General features: G+C 44.0%; 1 protein-coding gene across 3 annotated transcripts in view; it reads right to left on the bottom strand.

The window, feature by feature from the left end:
• Efl1 (elongation factor like GTPase 1) overlaps positions 1-17,736 on the bottom strand; it is a 126,964-nt gene that overhangs the window by 43,784 nt on the left and 65,444 nt on the right. The window contains exons 1-2 of one of the 3 annotated variants that reach the window (XM_087558149.1): positions 14,436-14,515; positions 14,112-14,343 (exon numbers count right to left, since the gene is read on the bottom strand). In XM_087558149.1, the coding sequence (XP_087414275.1) occupies positions 14,112-14,211 (100 nt within the window). In that variant the 5' untranslated portion in view covers positions 14,212-14,343; positions 14,436-14,515. 3 annotated transcript variants of the gene reach the window in all.

The raw sequence follows: 17,736 nt of genomic DNA, 5'->3' as shown, positions 1-17,736 counted from the left end.
AATTTCTTTTCACAAGTCATCATCGGAAATCTAACAGGAATCAAACAGAATACATGAATGGCTCAAATGAAAACAAAAGCAGAAACAAATGTTGGTAGGGAGGAAGTACCCAGATCCTCAGATACTGCTGTAGGAAGTCTAGGAAACCTAAATTCTTACTATACACAAGCATATGCCTACTCTATGATCAGGCATATTCTCTCCCATATGCAGCAAAACAGTAGAAGCACCTGATTGGTCTCTTCTTTTCCTTCCACGTTCTCCAGTGCTGACACAGAGAGTGTGTCCCTGACTCTTAAGTCCTTATGCTGATGACTCTCCTGAAGATGCCTGGCCTTAACTAGAATCCTCTGTTACTCAAATATGTGTAGTCTACCTCCTCCAGTCTGCTGTTTTCGATCCACCTTCCGGTCTTTGATCTTTGACATTGTGTGGTTTTCTATAGTCTAATTCTTTGAGACATCCATTAGTTGTTAAAAAATTTAGAAATCTATGTTATGGGTTTTGCCTTTATTTTTGGAGAAAGCAAAGCAATGTTCTGGCAAATACACTTACTTTTCTATTGCTAACATCCAACGTGCCACCAAAGAACTGCTGTATTTGCATCTATATTACTATTTACCACTATTAAGATCCAGGGATGGAGAGATTAAACCTTAGCCTGCATCACAGGGAACATCCCTGCAGAACACAGATCAGCAGGACAAAGTGAAGGTCATTTTGAATGGATCATCACAGGATATAACACGAAAGCTTTATGCATGTGGCTTTCAAGGCAAAGACCCACAACATCCTAATATATGGAATGGTCATTTCTTATTGATCCAAATCTGGGGACTCCTAAGAAGGGAATGTCAGTGGAGAGAGGTTCCTTTACTTCATCAGAGGCACTGGGATGTGTCTGCTGGAACTACAGGATTTCTGATTTATTAGTAAACTGTCCCTAGTACAAGCTGTTGCAAACTAGGGAACCTGATGTAGCACAAGTTGCTGGTGTGTAGGAGCTGAAGACACTGTTACCAGGGAGACTAGTGCAAAGCTACTTGCTTGAGGCTGCCAAGCCTGTCTGTTGCACTATCATTAGCTTAACAACCACCGAAGTTTACACAGTATCTAATCTGAAATGTGCTCACCAGCTAACCTGGGAATCCCCAGGGCTGTTCTCCGGGAGCTTCTGAGCTCACAGGGGCCAAAGGTTCTGGATGGTCTTTGGGCGTAGAGGGACGTGGCTGTGACCCAATGTCTGCCAGAGGCCAGTTCTTACAGGTGTTTCTCCTATCTCCCAAAGGGTTCATCCATAGGATCAAAAGGCAGGCAGGCAGGCATGCAGGCAAACAAACAAACCAAAACCAGACCTCTTGGGCTTAGCGCCCAGGTGCAGGATTACCCTGCCATGCCTTCTGCTTAGCTCCTGAATTACCTTCTCCGAGCCTTCTACCAAGCCTCTGGACCTGCTACTTCTCTGAACTCCAGAAGGCAATGCTGAAATCTCCCTGAGACTTCATTCCTCACATTAAGAAAATGGCCCATGGCATTTGGCTCTGGTAGGAGAGGACACTGCAGTAATACTATTGAGCATCCTCAGAAAGTAGGAAAAACCTCCAGGGAGCCATGGAAGCAGCCAGGTTTCCACATCCAATATTTTATCAGGGAAACAAAATCATCTCTCATTCTCTGTTTTAGTTAAGGGATTTTTTTTTAAAAGCTCTGGCAACAATTTTTACAGCTGGCTTGTAAGACAACATTGTGCCCAAGTCAAGGGCATAACCACAGACTATAAACCCACAGGTCAACCTTAGAGCACATCCATCTTATAGAGAAGGAATCTGAGGGGAGGGTGTATACAGAACCTGATGGTTCTGGAAACTTCCTTACTGCCAGGCCAGAACCAGTCCCCTCTACTGTTCCCTCAGTGTCCTCTGGTGAGAGGGCTATATTTTCTAGGGACAGGACAGTCATCATATTGCTACTCCTTTCCAGTCACTGGGATTCATGTGCTTTCTCTCCCCTGAAAGGGAGAATGCCTTAATGTGGCTACAGAAAAGAGGAGGGAAGGGAGGAAGAGGAGGAATGTCAGGGATGAAGGGACAGTGGGCCGCAGGTTGCACATAGGGACAGGGACACCATGTGGAGATTCTGAGGCAGTAACTCCTAAAGGCCGGAGGTCTAGGCTCAGCATCCTCTTCAGAGGACATAAAAGGCCAGGTAAAGAAGTTCTGGGTACCCTGCCTACGAATACCTTCGTGTATGTGAACGATCATGAACCAGAACCTTGAAAGGACGAATGAGAGCAAAGAGCCTTGACAAGGTAAATTATAAGGCAAGGAAGTCCCAAAGAACACTAGGTCACTCTCCCACTGCCAGTGCTGATCCCTGGGCAGCTGACACATTTTGCCATCTGACCTATCTTGTTCAGGCAACTACTCCCAGCTCCACTTCCAACTGGAGCCTTTCTTCTTCATGAGTTCCCCAAATGGCTCTCCTTGGCACCCATGGACCCACTCTGTTCACTGCTAGGTGGTTCTCATTTGTATGAAATATTGATTAAAGTGAAGCAGAAATGGTCACTAAACTGGAAAAACAAACAAGGCACTAATGCAGCATAGTAGAGCATGACCACAGAAACAGGAAACATGAAGATGGCACACAGAGCTGTCTGCTAGAGGGACTGTTTTAAAGACCGCTGTTACAGCCTAAACTGCAGTTATCCACAAGGAATATGGTAAATCTGACCATGATTCTAGGATGCAATGCTAATAGGATATTCTCAAATGTTTTTATTTTAAAAACCAAGGTAGAATAAAATATCAGCAATGCAATTCCTTCTCCCCTTTAAATGTAAACCACACTTGTCTTATCACTGTTTACTTGGCAAGGAAAAAAACCATGAAATACTGGCAAAGTTCTTCCTCAAGTGAGCGATCCTCAAGAATCCTGGCTGAAGCCCAGCTTGGTAGCACCAGCTGGCAAGGGCAGCTCTCAGTGTAAGGCCTGCCTGGTCTGTGGCTGTGGCTCGGTGGCAGGGCTTCCTCAGAACAGCACACCAAGGTCCCGAGTCAAGGGTCGGTTTGGAGAAGGGGGACTGGAGGACGGAAAGAATATCAGCTAGATTCTTTTATTAGAACTATTTAAAACATGCAGAGATTTAAATTATCAGTAAAAGGGTACACTGGCTTTTACATACGAGAAATGTATAAACTGAAGAAGGCTCTTGCTAGAGAGTATGGAATGGACAGCGCCATCCTAAGCTCCCTCACGGTTTAAACTCCTGTAACTGCCAGCCAGGATTCCTAACGTGGCTCACACTGTAGCTCTGCATAGTTTCGCCATCAGCTTCACTGATGGTGAAGGATGACCCCTGAATGACCAACCAAAGTTAGTTAGTTTGTGTTTCTGCATTTTACATGCAAGTCCAGGAAACCAATTTCTAGAACGCCTTAGAGACTACTGAAGACAACTTCATTGCCATTTTACTTGGACACAAGAAGGAAAAGAAACACCAGTTACCAGACTTCTAGCCTCCCGGCAATGGAGAAAAGCCCAGTTCATCACGAGAACACCAAGCTTAACAGTAGAAGACTCCCAGGAACCTACCTGACAGCAACCTACCTGACGGAATGGAGCATCTCTCAAGGCGCTCTAAGAGGGCCCTAGCAGCTCACAGCCTTGACTAAGGGCAGGGACTGTAATCCACAGACCCACGCAAACTCCTGAGGTGTCACGCAGCTCTTCTGCCACCGTCTGCTGATAAGCGACCCGCCGATGTCTCTACCGGTCCTTCTCGCTTCCATCTGATACCCCACTCCCACTTCTCGAGGCACCACCAGCACCTCTAGATCCAGCTAGACTTCCACAACACTTCAGTTTTTATGCCCCACCCCAAGTCCAACTCTCTCCCCGCCTCGTGTGCAAACTGAACGGAAGATGTTTAGGTTAAAAAGAGTCAGCTGCACCACATACATCTCTAGGTAGTCGTTTGTGTGAATGGCTCTTCAGTTTGTGGTTGGCAGCAGGTCAGCTGTGAGCTCACAGTGAGGCAGCTGCTCAGGCAGCCCTAGGTTTTCTTTCTTGAAGCAATGTGAGGTCCCCATAGCGCTCACCCCAATCTGAGTCATTACGCTATTGGAAAGGACAAGTTGGCAGAAAGGGACGGCAAGCAGTTTGTAAATCGTATTTCATAGGTATGACGGACAGGGAAGCAAATGTGGTATGACGTCAGGGTTAATCACCAGAGCAGCTGGCCAGCGAAAGCAACAGCAGACGGGTAACTGCAAGGAAGAAAACCACAGCCAGCTCGATGCCAAAGGCTGAGGGCTTTGAATCTTGGCATTTTTAGCAGGTACCTGGTACAAAGAAAACAAGGGGCACTGGTAGAAGGACCAGCTGGCGGGAAGTGACAGCCACTTACTTCTAAGGTTACCTGGGAAGAGAGACAACAAAACCAACCAAGGCCTTGTCCCGAGAATTTTATGACAGGACTCCCTTAGATACACACTGAGTACCAGAAAGTAAGAATCTCAAATGTGGGGAGAAGGAAAACTTTCTACAAGGGATAAGAATACACTTGGCAGTAATTTTTTTTTTTTTTATTTTTTAAGCAGGCAGCTTTCACTCGCCTTTTTGGAAAGTTCGTCTTATTTTTGAGGAAATGCTTGTCATCTTAGCAGGCAGTGTCATGACACCACTTCGGGCAGCTTTCGTTACTCAGAGCTGCCAGCCTCTTTGTCCCTGCTCCACACAGTAGCAGAGGCGAGCTGAGTACAGGTTTGGTGATACCCTCCCTAAATCTGATGGAGGGAGCTGAGAAAAGATAATAATAGCAAAGGCTCTAGGGTGTGTAGGGGAGGTCCCAAGGCTCTGTGGCTCTGCAGAGCTGAATGCCGAGCCCTTAGAGAATCATTTCTGGGTTTACAATAGGCTCTGTGTTCTCAGTTTGTGAACAGGGTCAGCTGGCAGCTGTTACATTTCTTGGGGAGTTATGGCAGCCAACACTGAAACAAAACCGAGCATAGGTTTCCCTAAAAAGTGCAAAGTGCTGGGAAGTCTGCCCGGCAGAACCCTGCCAGGTTATCTAGCAAGCCCTAGAGCAAAACACCTGAGCAACACAAAACATTATTGAAGGGCTCGCTGACAGGGCCGGTCATGCCTCTGTCCCCACGACAGCCGGTTACCGTCTATGGGCCTCTGGTACTCTTCAGAGGTGGGAAAAGACAGAAAGCATTCTACACAACAGTGTAGAAAGGGGGTATCTACTCGGCTACACAACATTATAAGTCAGTGGTTCATAATTATTTTTTATTGAAGTATTTTTTATCACTTTTGGAGATTATAAAAGCCCCAAGTATCTTTCTTATCTCAGAAAGACTGCTTTGCAGTAAGACACAGAGGATCAGCAAACAGTACTCAGGTACCCACAGGAAGCCACAGAAGCATAGTGAGGACTGACCAAACCAGACTGCTGCACATGCTTACCCTCAGTGACTTAAAAGTGCCAATCTGCTTCAGGGCCATCACTGTACCCATGGGTGGGGCTTGGGGGTAGCAAAGCCCAGCAGGAGCAGGAGGAATGGCCTTAAAACTTGCTTTCCTAGAACTGAGGATTAACCCTCATGACCAGTGTTCTTCAGAAGGTTCCAGTTCTTCCTATTTCCCTAAACCACATGTCACTGTCAATCGTGATCCAGCTGCCCATTGTAGGGCAAACCACAGAGGCAGACCACAACCACATCCCAAAAGGAGGAGAGATTGGCCCAGCCAACACACACAGACTGCAGACCTCTAGCAGGCTCAACTGCTCTAGCACACTGCCCTTAGGCCATTCTTGGCCTTCCACCTCACATCTGAAACCCCAGTGGAAGCTAAAGAAACGTAGAAAGAGGAGGAACGGCATGCTCATGCGGTCAGGTGGTTACAGGCTGAATGGTATTAGACATCTAGAGTGAAATCACGTGACACCATGAAGGAGCCAGTCAGCCAGTTTCTTAGCTCACCATTCAGAGAAAAGAGCTTAGAGAATGGAACGAATAACAATTTTATTGTATAACTAATAAATAAGGAGAGTTTCTTTTCCCAGACTGGTTAGCACAAGCAAATGAAGTCTGTCTGTAATGTCCACTGTGGCGGACTCTGTCCTGATGACCCTGCTGTGTGAGTGAACTCACAGCAAGTGCTTTCTTTCCCAGAGGACACAGTTCACAGCAATGCCACAAGCTGTGCCCCACATATGTATGGATCTAGATTCCATACCATAAATGAAGCTAAACACACAGGCAGGTTGAGTAGCAACCATACACCTGCAGCTGTTCAAAACAAGAGTTATGGTTCTCTTTTTTAGAGAAGAGAGACCAAGATTACAAAAATTATAAAGCTTAAAATTGTTAAAAGAATAAAAGAAAAAAGTGGGAAAATTAATTTTATCCATAAATCCTCCCTCCTCCCTTCCCCCTTCTCTGTTTCCTCTCACTCTCTCCTTCCCTATGCTGTAGACCATATCTAGAACTCTGAATCCGAAAAGGCTCCATCCTACAGCTCTATCTCTATATTTAGCCATTAATTTTTTCTTTTTACCTCTCTGGGAAAAGTTACAATCAATATACAAGAAGATGAGTAAAAAATTGAAAAAGTGATTCAAAATACTTAACAAAACCTCAACACTTTCAAAATATAGCAAAAGGCTTTTCTCAGTAACTGAGAACAGTAAAATACAGGCCACGTTGGGTATGAGGGTGCACCTTCAACCTCAGCACTTGGTAGGCAGAGGCAGGCAGATCTGCGTTTGAGGGCAGCCTGGTCTACACAGTGAGTTTCAGCTCAGTCAGAGCCACACGGTGAGATGCTATCCTCAAGAAAAACAATCACCTCAACACATCTGCTGTGTGTTCGCCCTGGTGTACTTGGTAGTTGGGCGTCAGCCTTTGCTGTTTTTCTTTTTGAGAGGGTAGCTGTACTTTCACTTCCAAGGGAAGCAGTTTCTGGCTTCCTCAGTAGCAATGCACAGGCTCCCCGCACAGTTCTGGAGCACATCTGTATAAGGAAGCTTTGATATGCACAATTCCTACTTTCTGCCATTTTAAAATTCCTCCAACCACTCTCCTTCCTACTTTTAACTAACAGCTAAAAAAGGGTCAGAGGTCAAAGGCAACAGGAGAAAGGTCACTGAAACAACACCAACATGTTTTAGCCTGAAGTACTTGCCTCTAGGAAAGCCCACCTCTGCCATCTCCTCAAGTGCAAGCACAGGTGTGTGCTTTCACTGCACAAGGAGGGCAGAGCAGACACTCCCAGGGCTGAAACCCCTCTCACCAAGCAAATTGCTTCCAGACTGCATGCTCTGGTGTCATGGAGTTTTGCTACAGTCAGAAGCAGCTACCTATGTCTGATCTAGTTAGGCATTTAATGCCTTTGTTTTTAATACAATTTATGAATTTAATATAATTTTACAATAACCACAGCACTCAGAGGCTGAGGAAGTTATACTGCTGTAAGTTTAGGCCAGCCTGGGTCTGAGACAGACTGTGTTTCAGGGGAAAAATTAAATAAATGTGCATAATTTAGTCTTTAAAAATAGTCAAGTTTAACAACTGGTTGGCAAAATTTGTGAAACTTAACAACTGGCTCTTGAGAACTGACAACCCTCCCCCCACCATTTTGTCCTACAGGGACAATCAGATTTTCCCGGAGCTGGGCTTGTGGCTCAAGCTGTTTGAAGGCTGCAGTCTGTGGCTTGGTATTGCTCCTATTTTGGCGTCCATCTCTGATCTCCGGTCTTTATAGTCCTTGCCTCCTGTCTCATGGAGGCGGCGAGCTCTCTTTGGTGGTCTCCTGATGCTGGCAGTCACATCATTTCCTGGTAACGTGTACCGAAAAGTGTACCTCATGGGGCTTCTATCACCACCATGGAGGGAACTTACACAGAGCTAGAGACCTCACCTTTTGACAGGGCTGAGAGGACACAGGCCTGAAGCCCCACGGTCACAACACTGCACCTCATTCCACAGCTCACTTCTGAGGAGGTGCACATGCTAAAATGGTAAAATGATGATTGAAGGTAGAGGGCGTGGGTAAACTGGGGCCACCGTCACCTGTCTTCAAGTACTTGTGTGATATGAGAACAGCTTTGGAGCACGCTGGGCCTCACACTCGCATCACCACAAAGGTGAGAGCTGTGTTATGCGCGGTTCGGGATGGTTATCATATCTGTAGGATGAGCAATGTGTGAGCTCCATTACAATCCTGTGGGTCACATCTTATGAGAGAAGTGCCTCAAGGAGGTTGGGATCATAATCTCTCAGCTAGGTAGCAGCTCGGAAGGTGGGTTCGAATCTCCTTTCTCTGAAAGCTCAGCCTGAAGGTAAATTTCTTGAACTTTACTATTTAAAGTCCTTGAACTCTAAATAGGAACAGTCCTGTCCCTTGAAGCTCTCTGTGGGCGGCAATGGTTGCGGGCCTCAGAGCGTGGTGCAAGTGTCTTACTTCACACATCTTATGAAGGTTGCTCGCACACAGTCGTCACAGTGGTCGCAGCCCAGTAGCTGGCTCTCTTCTTGCTCCTCATCTATCCACTGTGATCCCCCTACACTGACTGAATAATCTCTTCCCAAGCTCTCTCTCACTTCACACAAGTCTGGTTCCCACCACTGTGGTTGATGAAGCTGTTCTCCTGTGAACTGTGCTAGTTTTGTGAGTGGTGAGGAAGTTTGTGTCTTGTACTATACAACTGTGCAAGTTTTTATATTCCACCAAAAAAGGAGGGAAGGTTTTACATTTCTTATAGATTCTTTGCCAGTTATCAGATGACCTTGTACCACTGTATGGTATAAGTAAGACAGAGTTGGCAAACAGAATCAGAAGAGAGTTACTCTTGTTCCAAATAATGTTTTCCTTCACATCTTCAGTAACATGAGCAACAATACCAATAGGTGTATCTATTTTCCATGGATGCAGAGATTAGTCTCACATGCATACACAGTATAGTATATCGCACGTATGTATATAGATTTATGTATATTTCTATGTCCATTTAAAACTGGATAAGGCTTGGGTGTAACTCGGCAGCAGAGCATGCGTTTACCATGTATAAAGCTCTAGGTTTAGGCCCAGCAACAAAAACTAAGCTAACTCTAAATCCCACGTGGTCGCTGTAAAATCCCAACGTTCAGCTTGAACGCGTGCAACCTGAGTGTTATTTTCACTGAGTCACTGCTTTTCTACCCCAGTTTGTCTGCTTCAGTTAAAGAAAACTGAGCTCTTCTTTGCTCCTTCTCCCTCCTCAGCTGTGTACTCGGGTTTTCCTCCACATACTACAGATCCACTCACACTGCAGTAAGTGACAGCCATCCACTAAAAATAGAAGAGGAAAGGGGCGGACGATAACAAAACCACAAGCTCTGGAGGGCTGCTCGTTCCTAGGATGATCCAAGCAGCAGGTTTTCTTTATAGGAAACCAAGATTGAAGTTTCACATTCAGATGCAGCCTGTCGAAAACACCTGGAAATGATTTCAAAGTCACTATCCTAATAGGTATCACTTCCAACCTAACCATTACTGGCCTTTGAAATATAGAAGCTAAGAGCAGACTGGACAGATCAAATACTGTAGATAAAAGCATTTTGAAAAGCATACAGCCCTACGAAAACATAAGGTGGGGGTATTAAAACATGGATTTGGACATGAAATCTCCCAAGCTCACTCATTTCAATGTTCCCTAATGCTTGGAAGAAAACAGAAAGCAGGCAGACTTTAGTCCAGACCCAGTTCAGCATCCTACGGGATCATTTCAGGCCAGCCAACTTCAATCAAGCCATGCTCCGTCCACACGCCTGCAGATACACTGAGGTTTGGTCATGTGCTGCCAAGGCCACTGTGCTCACTTTCTTAGGGGCTGGCTGGAAATTATGTGATCAAATCTGAATGTAACTTTTCAAGAGTTGTGTGTGGTCTTTCTAACAAAGAGAAGCTTTGTATTTGTGGCTGACTTGAAAATCTCTTGCCTGTAACTAATTAATTGATAAAATAGTCACAATAACAAAAGGGGACATAAACCAAAAGAACTGTTAATGTGCTAACTGGATGCGATTTAAAGTTTATTCTCATTGATCAGATGCAGGCAAGAATATGGAAGAGAAGTATTGATTTTACAAAAAAAAAAAAAAATCAACTAATGAGAACTAGTGTTCTCCCCACCCCCCAACCTAATAGAGATGGTCTAAGGGCTATGGAGCTACAGCCGCAGTCCTTCACAACTGTTAAGAACTTTAGGTGTACTGCATCTAAAAGTGACAAATGCAGCAAGAGAAGCTGCGTGTTTAAAGATTTATGAAGCCCATGGACATAATTCAAGGCAGACAAACCTTTTCGAGAAATGACAAACTTAGGTTCCTAGCTATCAATTGGTGGTGATCAATCTCAGTGCCTGAACAAACAGTGCCTTATTTGGGCTTTGCGATGTGATGAACTGGAAAGCCCTGGCATGCTGGTAAGGGGATTAACGACAGTAATGAATTTGAATATGTGTCAGAGCAGAATGTGATAAATTGCCCGAGGGCAGAGATTACACACTCAGTGCTTAGTGCCTCTTGACTCTGGGTGAGCAAGAGCTCAATGCATAGCTATTGACCGGAGCCAAACTGATAACGCATCTAACACCACTTTCATAAAACAAGGGCAAGGGGAGAGTATGTGCTGGCCTGCTACTCACTCTATGCCAGAGAAGTAGCCACAGAGATGAGGAAACCTCATTTTACTTAATGATTCTAATTTTTAAAAAAAATTGTGTGTCTGCGTGTGGGCACGTGCACATCACAGTGCGTAGTCAGAGACTAATGTTGGAGTCCATCTTGCTTAAGAGGCCTCATGTTTGCCACTGTGTACGGTGTGCTAGGCTAGGGTGCCTGCAAGCTTCCTCAGATCCTCTTGTTTCCAGGTCTCATCTCACTAGGTGGCCCTGGATTTACAGAAACATGCAACTGCACCTAGCTTCACACGGGCTCTCAGCCTGAACTCAAGCCCTCAAATTTCCATGGCAAGCACTTGACCATGGAGACATCACCCCGGACCTATTTTAGTATTTTCACTGTTGGGATTTGTGTGATAAGCATGTATTGTTTATTTTGTCAGTGAAATAAAATAAAAGTATACTAGCTAAACCTGTCAACAAAGAATTGATATTAATTTAAAAACCAGACCCTCGAATTACATATTTTTCATGGGAAGCAAAAGAGAAGGCACCTGGGGATTGTGTTGTTTAGATTACACTTGACCCCCAAATTGTTGCATTCTCCTAAAAAAGAAGCATAGTGGACCCAATAATAAAGTACACTAGACTCTACCTATGAGGTGACGTCAGATGATAGGTAGTGCTGAACAGTGTCCTAGAGGTTTAAAATTTACACAATATCTGGACCTGGTGCCTTGTATACCTCAACTGCAATTCCAAACTTTGAACACAGTCAAACAAAATGGCATTTTCTCATTTTCAAAGGTGTTTATTGCTGAGAGCCCAAAGCTTTATTATACTTAGCAACAGTTAACTTGTCCTTATTTCCCCTAACCTGGAGGCACTTGGCTGGAGTAAATTCTGGCCAAGTAAAAAGATTTCTTTTTATCAGGGACTGCAAATGGCCTATCAGAGTACAGGCCAGATTCTGTAACTCATATTCTACAAAAGGTCATTCTTCCCTCCTTAGGCACATACCTGACTGATGGTTACCCGATACACCTGCCTGTCTGTAATTATTCTGCTTCAAATAAGGAGAACACACTTGTTGAGAAGCACACACTCCTCAGTCAGCTACCTGCTCATAACGCCTCCAACTTCAGCAACTCTTTGCACATCTCTCAGACTCTGTCTAGCTTGTTCTCTTCCACACAACTCAAGGTCTTCTCTTTCTAGTCTGGGACGCACTGCTGCACCATCACAGCTGGTGGCCACATAGCCGAACCAGAGTTTCCTCAGTCTTCCTCTGCCTTCCACCTAGAAGCTGTATGGCCTTAGGGTAGACCTTCAACTGAGGGTCCCGCATGCTCAGGTGAGGATGCTAGGGAAGCAAGCAGGCTGGATGGATCCTTTTCTCTATGTAGGCTCAGTCAGAAGCACTGGGCACACGGCATCCTCAGCCTGAGATTAGTCCAGGTCCCTTCTTCGGGAGGTTCCTACACTGCTCATAGAGGAGAATAAATTACAATATTTACAAGCCAAAATACTTCGTAAGACCCACTCCATAAGTTCTTGATCAGGAACTTTTAAAATAGAGACAAAAAGAATTAAGTGTCAGTCTCTAAGAATATATGAAGTTGACATTTTAAATTGAAACATGAAGGACATTTTAAAATTGGCTTATATTTAAAAGATGATTTGAAATACATAAAACACAGCTATGAACAGAAATAAAATAGGAAATGCCTTCTAAAAGTTAAGACAAAATGGGCTCGAGTCATCAAAACTAAGTAAGAGTAAGATAGCTCAGTGGGTAGGGGTATATGTTGCTAGGGCTGATGACCTGCCCCAGGGGCCCCCACAGTGAGGGAGGTGATCTGACTCCAGTAAGCTGTCCTCTGATACCCACAGATGTGCAGTAGAATACACAATAAGCAAATGAAAAACAAAGTTGCCTTTTTAAAAATCAAGTCCAAAATATATCAGTCCTAATAAGTGTGACCACACTGAATTCATCATCCAAAGTAGGAGTTTTAAGAGTGAAAAGGACACTATTAATAACCTTTCCAGGACATCATCAGGCTTGAACCCGCACTCTAAGCAAGATACCATCATGAGGCCTTTTTTTTAATCTTCTTAAATCAAGGACTGAGTGGGTTCAAATGCTCCGCTTCCTCTGCAACATTCTCACACCCTGATTTCAGAATCTAAAAACCAACAGAGTACACTAAAGAAAATGGAGTCCACGCCACACAGAATCTTTACATACATATAAAGAACAGAGCTACACAGATCTGCTCTACATGTCAAAATCTTTATATACATATAAAGAACAGAGCTATACAGATCTGCTCTACATGTCAAAATTTTTATTTGGCAATGATTCTGTGGTCTTAGAATAATTTCTACACAATTTAGAATTTCACATCTGCAGCTTCACAGCACTTCTGAATTTGCTTCAGTCACCTTCTATCTTTTGATTGTTTTTGTGCCATAAGATCCCATGGTGTTGGCTTATAGCTCACTACACAGACCAGGCTGGCCTCAAACATGTGGTACTCCTCACGCCTGAGCCTCCTGTGCGCTGGGACAGGTGTGAGCCACCTTGCTTGGCTGCTTGTTTGCATTAAAAGACACTTTTAGATTACAAAGTGAAGCTAATATACTTCATGCCAGTTATACTCCTGTTTAGTGTAAAGGTTGTATTTCCAGTCTGCTATCCAAAAACAAACCTGGAGATGTACCAAAATTATATACAAATGTGGCTTTAAAATACCAAACTCAAAGCTAGAAAAGAGTTTCTCTAAAGAGTAATTTTGAAAGAACCGAGGAAGTCCAAGTTACACTGCTTGCAAACAAAGATGCTTGAGGCTGGGTAACAGTGTTGGGACTTCTCGTGCCTCGTCAAATTGTGTATGCGTATTTGTGCCTGCATACGTGCGTGTGTTCAGTGTATATAAAACCCACAAGCAAGCAGCACAGACAAACACATGTCTGTGTGGCCTCACTGCCCACATGAACTTCAGCACTGCTTTCTTGTAGGTAGCTAAAAGGACGGACAAAATAGTGTCATGTGCTGGGAAAGCAAAACTTTTTGCCCATCTTTTCCTTTACGAATAATAAATGCGGCATCCCTGAAGTTTATTGTGAAGCTTAACAAAAGGAGACAAAAGTTGCTCACCGAATTCCCAACACAAAATGCTAAATAAATGCTGGATAGATGTGGTTGGAGGTAGGGCCGAGTACAATTCTAACAATTCTAACATCAGTTAACAAAAGACATGTAAATACGAGACTATATAAATCACTAGAAAGGGAAAGTTAGTAGTTATTTTTGAAAAATTCAAGGAGTTGTGAAAAACAGTCATGCAATAAACCAACTAACTGTTGCTGCTGTGCAGACCTAAAGGCTATTCCTGTCTCCACCCTAGCCTGGCCCTAGGAGTAGGGAATTTACCTTTGATTTTCAAGGCATATCTGATTTCTTCCAGACATTGCGAGTCAAACAGTGAAGTGGCTTTAGAAAAAGCAGTGGAGGAGAACAGCTTTGACTTCATCCCTGCACTTGCATCCACAGACCCAGGTCCTCTGAAATGTGGTCACCAGTGCAATCATAATCATAATACATGTGCTGGCCTCCTGCACATCAACAGACAGTCGTCTGGAAAGCAGAAAACAAACCAGTGCCACTGCGCTCCCCATGGCACAGGAGACTGGGTATTAGCAATGTGTTACATTCTACCCCCTAGGCAGCATGCATTTTTACAAAGCTTTTTCCTACCAGAAACAACCGAGGGAGTCATAATTCATTTCCTGCAATGAAGAGGAAACCAAAGGGAAAGAGAATAGACCACTAAAACCACTCCTTCAAGAATGGGGCGGAGGAATGGCACCAAAGAGATTTAAGTGGCTGCTTTTAAATCACACTTCAGATTCAGATAGCAAGCTACACTAGTCTCAGCTATTCTACATGCCAGTCATTTTTTTCTCCTTTTAAAATTTTATTCTTTGACTGTCATCTATGCCTCTAGTAATAAAATGCTTGTTTTCCATGTACTGCTGTGGGTTAGGTGAGGGAACTGTTTATAGAAATGACACTGAGGGATTTTGGAGTGTCTGGCAAAGCCTGACTCCATCAGCACTTAACGCCCTTCATAATAGAGCAGCACATTTGCAAACAGGGACCACATTTCCTCTGGTGAGTACCTGCATAGCATATACTCCCACCAACCAAGTTCTTTGTTCTTTTCTGGTTTGATGAAAATTTGGAGAAGGCTGCCCCCTTGTGCTCATCTTGGTGCAGCTGCACCTACTGGCCAGGTCTGCACCTACTGGCCAGGTCTGGGAGCACAGACTTTTGATTTTATTTACTTATTTTTTGTCCCAGTCAGGATACCACTGTAATGAGACCATTGCTGGGGGTTTTGGAAAAGCATCAGGAATTCTGATTTGCTGAAGTCTGGGAAGCTGTTTTGGACCTCTCTGGAGGCAGAGCCACAAACGACTAGTTTTTATGTACCTATTCAGGATAAGGACTGCCATCTTAAAGCTCCAGATACAGTGATTACTGTCTGTCAAATGTCTCTGGTTGTGTGAAACTGACCTGAGACTGTCCACACATACAGCAGAGGGTACAGAAGGTTCTAAAACCAACAGAGCAACCAAATAATAGGACAGCCCAAGCTAGGAGTGCAGGAGAAGGTGGGAGGCTTCCAGAGGACCCCAACTAAGACAAGCAGAGAGCACTGAGTATAGATGTCCTGAATCTGGACACGCCCACACACACACACACACACACACACACACACACACACACACACACACACACACACACACACACTCGCGCCACCACCACTACCAAGGTTAGCTTGCTAAAGGCCCCCCGGCTGGGATATGCAGCAGTGTTTCTCTCATCAGCATCCAGTTATCCTATTGGCTGCTGAGGCGGGATCAGAAATAAGAAAGACCTACAAGTAGAGTGAAAAATCTACTCAGTAAAGACTCAGACAGTATAAGTGAGCATAAAATGAATGTATATGAGCAGACGACTAGGTTAGAAAAGTAAGTCACAAAAGTTTGTGTTTTCAGAATTTAACTGAAAAAGAGGATTTAAAAAAATTTTTTAAGTGATTAAACGCCAAGAATGGTCTAAGATTGAGGCGAGTCAGCAGGTATACACAAACCTAAGAATCCATAAAAGCTGGTCGTGGTGGCACAGCTGTAACCAGCACTATGTGCGTGGAGACAGACGAACTGCTGGGGCTTGCTGGCTACCAGTCCAACCCCAGGTTCAGTAAGAGACTCGGCGTCAAGCATAATGAAAGAACAGGACACCAATAGCCTCTGGTCTGTGCATATGTGCACTGGATCACCACATGTGTGCATACATCCCCCTCACACGAAAGATGGTTTATATCCTACCTTCCTCCAAGGCTCTCCAAGTCAAATCTCAAGTCTATAGAAAGGTAGGGATTAGGGAAAGACTGTGTCAATATAGGAAAAGGTCTCATGCAAATGCCAGAGTCTGAAAAATGGAACTACATTAAAGGCCACCCAGGTGCTTAAGAATTAATTCATGCCACTAACACAGCAGGTAGTCTCTCTAGAAGTTAAAAATAAGAGGGCTTGTGCTTCACAAATAACCAGCAGTAGGGCAGGGAAGAAATCATATCTCAGGGAAGCCCCTTGGAAGTAGGCTGCTACTGGATGGCTCAAGTTGAGACAGCTGGCCTAGAAGCTACGAGAAAGGCCTTGCACGAAAATGGGAAGAGCTTCTTCCCTGAGATTAATACCAGGGCCATGCTGCCTGTTTAAAATTACTGACCTGATAATAATGAAGTTAGGAGGCAAGAACAACAGAGGCAGGGCTTAAGCTGCTCGCCTGTGTTCACTAAAAATGCTTCAATATTGTAAAGACTCTAAATCTTATCAAATTAAATGATAACTTCACTCATAAGAATTATTATCTAGTGTGTATATAAATGTATATATACACATCTACATATAATATAAAAGTCTAAGGATTATCCATTATGCTAATAACACTTCTAGAGACTTAACCTCTCTAGATTCTTATATACTACTGAGCTTCAAAGAAGAACGTGATCTTGACTCTGTTCTGCATACAAAACAAAATGCCTTAACATAGACAGACATGAACTAACAAAAAGTATTTCACACTCACTCATATGCAAGAATGAATGTAAGAGCATAGACTAAAAACAACAAGCAGCTGAGGTAAACCAGATTCGAGATGGCCAGATGGTAATAGCACTTCTTGCTCTTCAGAGCTTGGCACCCAGCTCTCAGCATGGCAGTTCACAACTGCCTGTTTAGTTCTAGGGGATCTAACATCCTCTTCTGGCCTTTAAGGGCACCCACACACATATACAATAAAGCTTAAAGTAAATCTTAAATTAAAATGAATTACTGATATTCTGGTTAGTTTCTGGTCAGTCTGACAGAAGCTAGAGTTACCTGGGAAGAGGAGAGCTTTATTGAGAAAGTGCCCCATCAGACTGGCCTTCAGGCATGTCTACCGGGTGTTTTCTTGATTGAAGATTGATGTAGGAGGGCCCAGTTCACTCTAGGCAGTGCCAACCCTGGGTTGGTGGTCTCAGGTATTGAAAGAAAGCAGGCTGAGCAAGCCATGGGAGCAAGGCACTAAGCAGCATCGCTCCATGGCCTCTGCTTCAGCTCTTGCCTCCAGGTTCCTTCCCTGCTTAAGTTTCTGCCTTGGCATCCCTAGTGGATGCACTGATTGGTCAGGATATGTGGGCTAAATATCCCTTTCCTTCCTCAAGTTGTTTTTTACATAGCAACAAAAATCTGAGACAAATAAAAATGATCAAAATTAAATCAACTGTCAAAACACACCAGAGTAGAAAATATAACCCAGCAGCAGCACCAGTATAGTGGGTTTTTGTTTGTTTGTTTCTTTCTGTTGAGGTACCGGAGAATGAGCAAAGGGTCCAATAGAAGCAATTTTGAAAATTTACTAATAACCAAAGTGGTATTGAAACAGTGGGGAAAGGAGCAGAAAGATGACTCAGATATAGTGTATATCTGGAAAGCCGTCAATC

This window comes from Rattus norvegicus, chromosome 1 (genome assembly GCF_021556685.1).
Source record: "Rattus norvegicus strain SHRSP/BbbUtx chromosome 1, alternate assembly SHRSP_T2T, whole genome shotgun sequence".
NCBI lineage: Eukaryota > Metazoa > Chordata > Mammalia > Rodentia > Muridae > Rattus > Rattus norvegicus.
The sequence above is the reverse complement of the archived record's forward strand: the minus strand, read 5'-3'. Positions and strand labels throughout refer to the sequence as shown.